We start from the raw sequence: 6901 nt of genomic DNA on the forward strand, positions 1-6901 counted from the left end.
CAACATATGTGATGAAATTAAGATTAAAAAATTAATTCTTATATTTCGTTTTAATTTATCTTATTTCTATAAATATCCAAACATTGATAAAAATTTGAATATTTTATTTATAAAAATAAATTTAATTATAATAATATAAAAAATTTAGTTATAGTAATTTTTATTAACATTATAATTAATTTTCCATTCATTCTAAAATCATTAATATTATAAAATTAATTTTTGAAAATTTTATTTACCTTAACTAAAAAATAAAAAATTCATTGAAATAACATAGTTTACCGTTAACATTTTAAATTTACAAAAAATTTTTTTTTAAAAAATAATAATTTACTATAGTGAACAGTTTATTAGAAAGAAAGTTTAAAACAATTTACGTAATACATCAGTTTCTTTTTTTTTAGATAAATTGAAAATAATTATAAGAATAAAGGTATTTATTATAAATATTGTTTTAAACAGTGTTCCAATGAGACATAAAAAAATAAGAAATGAAACAAACACTTCAATTACTTTAGTTTATATACGATTAAAAACTGTACATACAGTAGATTGGAAAATTCTCGATAGAATCTATGTATTACTGATACTAAGATGGCACTCTTATAAAGGCAGACTACATAAAAGCAAAAAAGGAATGCAGTTATTCGTATCTGATTCGCTTGTTATAATATTACTATATAATTGATTTGAATGTAAAATTTTCAGCTAATAACTATTTTTTTCCATTGGATTTATTAAAAATAACTAATTGAATTTGTATTTTTTCCGAATATTTTTTTTATATTTTTCTACTTATAAATAATTCTTACGATAATAGTATCGAATAATTTAATAATTTTATAATAATATATTATCTAAATTTAATATAAATATTATTTAATTTGTTTATTTTAATTTTTGTATTCTATACATAATTTTGTATTAATAATTATAATATTGTAATTTTGTATTTTATATATATTTTAATATATAAACTATATGTAACTATAAACAAATATAACTAAATCATTGTATCTCTATTTTCTTATTTTATGTTATAATATTCGAAGAATATTGATAAAGTATTTCCCGCCAATATTTTTTATATAGTATTGAATGTTTATATTTTACTAAAATCAATAAAAAATTAAGTCAAAATGGAAGGATTTGATGATCCAGGAATATTTTTTTCTGATAACTTTTCAGTAAATGAATCTAATGATACTCAAACAAATCTTCAATTTTCAAAAAAAAAGTTTATGGAATTTATTAGACAATTTCATGAAGGAAATTTCAATTATAAATATAGGTATTTAAATAAGTTATAATTTTCCAATACATAAATATTTAATTAAAAATTATATTTTAAACAGTATATTTTAAAATAATATTTAATATAATATTAAAATAATATACATAATATAATATTCAATATATTTTATTAATAATATAATCTTTCAGAGATATCTTAAAACGTAATTATAATTTGAGTCAATATTGGATAGAAATTAATTTAGAAGATTTAGCAGCTTTTGATGAATCACTGGCAGAAAAAGTATATAAGCATCCAACTGAATATTTACCTATTTTAGAAGAGGCTGCTAAAGATTTAGCAGATGAACTTACAGCTCCAAGGCCAGAAGGCGAAGAAAAAGTTGAAGACATACAAGTTTTATTATCTTCAGATGCACATCCAAGTTCCTTAAGAGGAATCAAAGTAAGACTTAATTTGAAATTATTTACTTTACTTAAAAAAAAAAAATGTTATATAGAGAATTAAAACTTATATAGTTTATTGTTATATAGTTTATTGTTCTAGTTTATAATCACATTATTTTTTTAGCCTGATGCAGTTTCTAAACTTATTAAAATACCTGGTATTATTATTTCGGCATCTGGAATTAGAGCAAAAGCAACAAAAATTGCTATACAATGTCGTTCTTGTAGAAGTATGCAAAGTAATATTTCAATTAAACCTGGTTTAGAAGGATATGTTTTACCTAGAAAATGTACAACAGAACAAGCAGGACGACCAAAATGTCCACTGGATCCATTTTTTATAATGCCAGATAAATGTCACTGTGTTGATTTTCAAGTTCTCAAATTACAAGAATTACCAGATCAAATTCCACAAGGTGAAATGCCAAGACATTTACAATTGTATTGTGATCGTTATTTATGCGATAGAGTTGTACCAGGCAATAGAGTTCTTATTTTGGGTATATATTCAATTAAAAAAGTTACTAAAACTACTGGTAATAGAGGAGGAAAAGATAAAGCATTAATTGGTGTTCGAGCGCCATATATAAGAGTAATTGGTATTTCTATAGATGGAGAAAATACAGGCAATGGTAAAATTACATATATAATTATATATATATAAATTTTTTATTTTATTTTTATGATTTTTAGGTTCTCATTCTTGTGTTACAAATGAAGAAGAAGATTTATTTAGACGTTTTGCATCAGATTCTAATTTATATGAAAGAATTGCAAGAAGTATAGCTCCTAGTATTTTTGGTGCATTAGACATAAAAAAAGCTATAGCTTGTTTATTATTTGGTGGTTCTAGAAAAAAAATGCCTGATGGTCTTTGTAGAAGAGGAGACATTAATATTTTAATGTTAGGTGATCCTGGTACAGCTAAATCACAATTATTAAAATTTGTAGAAAGAATTGCACCAGTTGCAATTTATACATCTGGGAAAGGAAGTTCAGCTGCAGGTTTAACAGCATCAGTATTAAGAGATCCCATAACAGTAAGTTATTAATAATTTCCATAAGTAATATATTTCTTATTTCATTTTTATTAAAATATTTAATAAAATTAATTTTATTAATAAATTTAACTTTTAGAGAAATTTTGTTATGGAAGGAGGTGCTATGGTTCTTGCAGATGGTGGTGTTGTCTGTATAGATGAATTTGATAAAATGAAAGAGGATGATAGAGTTGCAATACATGAAGCTATGGAACAACAAACAATATCTATTGCAAAAGCAGGAATAACTACAACATTAAATACTCGTTGTTCTGTTTTAGCAGCAGCAAATTCAATATTTGGACGTTGGGATGATATAAAAGGAGAAGAAAATATTGATTTTATGCCAACAATTTTATCACGTTTTGATATGATATTTATTGTTAAAGATGAACACGAATTAAATAAAGATGTAACATTAGCAAAACATGTAATGAACATTCATTGCAATGCTACACAAGTTACGGAACAATCTGCTGAAGGAGAATTGCCATTGCATATTTTAAAAAAATACATTCATTATTGTAGAACGTAAGGTTATTCATTATTTTAAAATATTTAATTTATTTTTTATTAATTTATATAATTTTTACAGTCAATGTGGTCCAAGACTAAGTAAAGAGGCAGGAGAGAAATTAAAAAATCGTTATGTTGTAATGCGAGCAAATACTAGAGAACATGAAAAAGACACAGAAAAAAGATTATCCATTCCTATAACAGTTCGTCAGTTAGAAGCTATTATAAGAATTTCGGAATCTTTAGCTAAAATGCAATTGCAATCTTTTGCTACAGAAATTCACGTGAATGAAGCACTTAGGCTTTTCCAAGTATCTACTTTAGATGCTGCAATGTCTGGATCATTAGCTGGTAATCTAGAATGAAATCAATAATATGTTTTGTTTTTTATTATACTATTTTTTAAAAATTTAGGTGCAGAAGGATTTACCTCGGATGAAGATCATGAAATGTTATCACGTATTGAAAAACAATTGAAACGTAGATTTCCTATTGGGAATCAAGTATCAGAGCAAAATATTGTTAAAGATTTTGTAAAACAAGCATATCCAGAACGTGCTATTTACAAAGTTATACATACAATGATACGACGTGGGGAACTTCAACACCGTATGCAACGTAAAATGCTATACAGATTACACTGAAATGTAATGACATTTTATATTTGCATTTTAATGATATATTTATTATTTATTATATATAGTTTCCATATTTTGTCCATATTTCATTCATTTCAATATATAAATATGTATATATTTAAACTACATATTAATCTTTTTTTTTTAATTAGGATTGTAATTCATCCTTAAATGGATAATGTGGATGATTCTCAACCCTAAAGCAAATCAGATAAAAGAATTTTATATTTTTATATTCTTTGGAATGAAGTATTTTTAATAAATATATTTACCCCTTAAAAAACAAAAAATTAAAAATTCTTCCACGTGGACCTTTGTCTAAAGTACTTAAAAGTTTTGTTTCTTCTTCTTTTAATGAAAAATTAAATAAGTCAATATTTGTTTTCACTCTTTCTAAAGATGAACTTTTTGGTATTACAACAACACCTATTTGTAATAAGTAACGTAATAAAATTTGTGCTGGTGATTTTTTATATTCTGCGCTTATTTTTTGTACTGTTGGATGTCCTAGAAGATCTGGGAAATTTTCAATATTATGTTTATATTTTGTTTGAAGATGAATTTTAGCTCCAGGTGATGCCAAAGGACTATAGGCTGTTATAATGATATTGTGCATTTGACACAATTGTCGAAGTGAATTTTGTTGTAGATATGCATGTAATTCTATCTAATAATAATTAAAATATAGATTTATTTATATATATATTTCTTATTATAAAAACATTAAAAAGAAGTATAATAATTTATTTTTATTTCAAACTTACTTGTAAGTTACTTGGTTTAATTTGTGCATTCTCCCATATATCTAACACCTGTTTTTCGTTAAAATTACTTAAACCTATAGATTTTGTACGACCTTTTCTTACTTGTTCTTCCATTTCCTAAAACAATTTAAAAAATAATGAATTATAAATTATTAACACTTATTATTAAAATTCATTAATAATAATATTAAACCTTCCACACTGAAACAGGATTTGTATCAAGATCTAATACATAAGTTCCATCTTCATGAACTGCTGGACTATAAGCATTTTCATCTAACTTAAAAGCAAAAGGCATATGGATTAAGTACATATCTAAATAATCTAGTCCAAGTTTTTTTAGTGATAAATTAATAAATTTTTCTACATCTGATGGTCGATTTCCATAATGGGGTAACTAAAAAATAAATAATTTTTTATTTTTAAGTATATAAATTGTTTTCTGTGTACATATATTACCTTTGAAGTGATGAAAAGATCTTCACGTTTTCCACCTTTTTCAAACCATTTTTTTAACACTTCTCCAATTGCTTCTTCATTATTATAATTAAATGCAGTATCAATATGTCTATAGCCAATTTCTAGAGCAAATGTCACAACATTTTCAATATCTTCAGCTTTAGCCTATGAAATATTCAATATTACACAAATGTAAAATATAAATTAATTTATACATAAAAAAAAATAATTAAATTTAAAATAATTTTAGCTTCAATGTAATAATTAAATCACCTGCCATGTACCTAAACCCACAATGGGCATATCATATCCTGACAATAATTGTACTGTTTGCATATTTTCTTTTTTCAATTGATCTGCTGTAAAAAATATTTGTAAAAATTGATTTAAATAATTTATAATAATATTTTATTAGTGTATTCCTATCATCAAATTATTACAACAATTTTAGATTATTATAAAATATTATAATATATATATTAGTATTATTTTATATATATAAAAATTAACTACTTTATAAAAGTGCTATTTGGATACAAAATCAATTTCTAAAGTTAGATCAGACTTGTACTGTTCTGAATACATAAGTTCAAGTTTATAGAGAAAGAGTTACATATATGTTCTACAGTCATTTATTGATCTGTGGTAAATTTTGCGATTGTTAACAGAGATTATGTTGGATATTGTAAAATATCTTTATTCATATCATAACATAGAAAGAAATACAAATTTTGTTGTATTTCAGACTAAAATATCTTAAAACATTCATATTGTAAATTTTCAAACTAGTCGGTTACGAAATATAATATATTTAAGTTTACATTTGTACTTAAAATTAAGTAAAACCATTAAATGAGAAAATTTAAATAAATTAAATATAATACTTACATGATGATTGTACCAAAAATCGCTGTTGAGTTGTTATGAAAAAACAATTGACAAATTGATACATTATACATTGGCTAGTTAATGTATTAAATAAATAATTACGATATCTAAGCATGTTTTTTGGACATATAATAAACACGTAAAAATTTATAATTTATATAATAGTATAAAATGTCATAAATAAGATTTAAGAAATTTAGAATTTAAATAACTTTATATAAATTATATTCCCGCTTTATATTAAAATCATAGATAAATTAAAATATAGATTCAAGACTCATGGTTTTTCTAATGATCATTTAAAATAATATATTTAATTGTTCAATTAATTTTTTTTAAACAATATGAAAATAATATTATATATATAAAATATGAAAATTATACTAAAATTTATATATCAATACGTTACGTTCATATTATAAAATTTTATTATTTAATATATAAAAAATATAACTAAAATTTAAATAATATTTTATAAATTAAATGAAAATTATCCTTATGAACAAAATTAAGCTATTACACTGTTGGTAATATTGTAAAATTAATAAATCTTTGATTTTTTTTTATTTAATATCATGAAAAAAACAATAATATATTATTAAATCAAAAAAATAAAAAAAATATGATAAACTATAATTAAAAAGTATAAATTAATATAATATTACAAAAATAAGAAAATATTATAACATATATAATGAAATTAATAAAATTATTAATTGAAAAAAAATTATATGAGAAATTATGATATTGATATATAATAATAGAATTAAAATTTTTAAATTTCTAATTTGTATCATATTTCTTTTTATAATTTATAAAATTAATGTATTATATATATTACATATAATAGATTTTAATAATTTTACCATAACTATTTAATTTTTTTGATTTAATA

At 22.1% G+C, this 6901-nt stretch overlaps 2 protein-coding genes across 5 annotated transcripts; one reads left to right on the forward strand and one right to left on the reverse strand.

The window, feature by feature from the left end:
• The first annotated feature begins 1029 nt into the window (after positions 1-1029).
• LOC102672727 (DNA replication licensing factor Mcm5) lies at positions 1030-4447 on the forward strand. Of its 3 annotated transcripts, XM_006621771.2 has the most exons (9): positions 1057-1291; positions 1444-1457; positions 1575-1699; positions 1826-2333; positions 2395-2741; positions 2839-3272; positions 3337-3608; positions 3672-3904; positions 4048-4447. In XM_006621771.2, exons 1-8 carry the CDS (start codon positions 1140-1142, stop codon positions 3899-3901), a joined length of 2082 nt encoding a protein of 693 aa, XP_006621834.1. In that variant the 5' UTR covers positions 1057-1139; the 3' UTR covers positions 3902-3904; positions 4048-4447. The 3 variants fall into 3 exon arrangements, with proteins under 3 accessions (XP_006621833.1, XP_006621834.1, XP_006621835.1); XM_006621770.2 differs by having other exon boundaries at positions 1030-1291; positions 1444-1699; XM_006621772.2 differs by lacking the exon at positions 1444-1457 and having other exon boundaries at positions 1058-1291.
• Positions 3921-6215, reverse strand: LOC102672508 (aldo-keto reductase family 1 member A1-like). 2 transcript variants are annotated; one of them, XM_006621768.2, is made up of 7 exons: positions 6007-6215; positions 5392-5477; positions 5119-5283; positions 4853-5056; positions 4660-4776; positions 4168-4562; positions 3921-4092 (listed from the first exon to the last, which is right to left on the reverse strand). In XM_006621768.2, exons 1-7 carry the CDS (start codon positions 6119-6121, stop codon positions 4044-4046), a joined length of 1131 nt encoding a protein of 376 aa, XP_006621831.1. In that variant the 5' UTR covers positions 6122-6215; the 3' UTR covers positions 3921-4043. The 2 variants fall into 2 exon arrangements, with proteins under 2 accessions (XP_006621831.1, XP_006621832.1); XM_006621769.2 differs by lacking the exon at positions 6007-6215 and adding an exon at positions 5632-5735 and having other exon boundaries at positions 3924-4092.
• Between the last annotated feature and the right edge of the window lie 686 nt (positions 6216-6901).

The sequence above is a fragment of the Apis dorsata genome, unplaced genomic scaffold (assembly GCF_000469605.1).
Source record: "Apis dorsata unplaced genomic scaffold, Apis dorsata 1.3 scaffold_638, whole genome shotgun sequence".
In the NCBI taxonomy this organism is placed as follows: domain Eukaryota; kingdom Metazoa; phylum Arthropoda; class Insecta; order Hymenoptera; family Apidae; genus Apis; species Apis dorsata.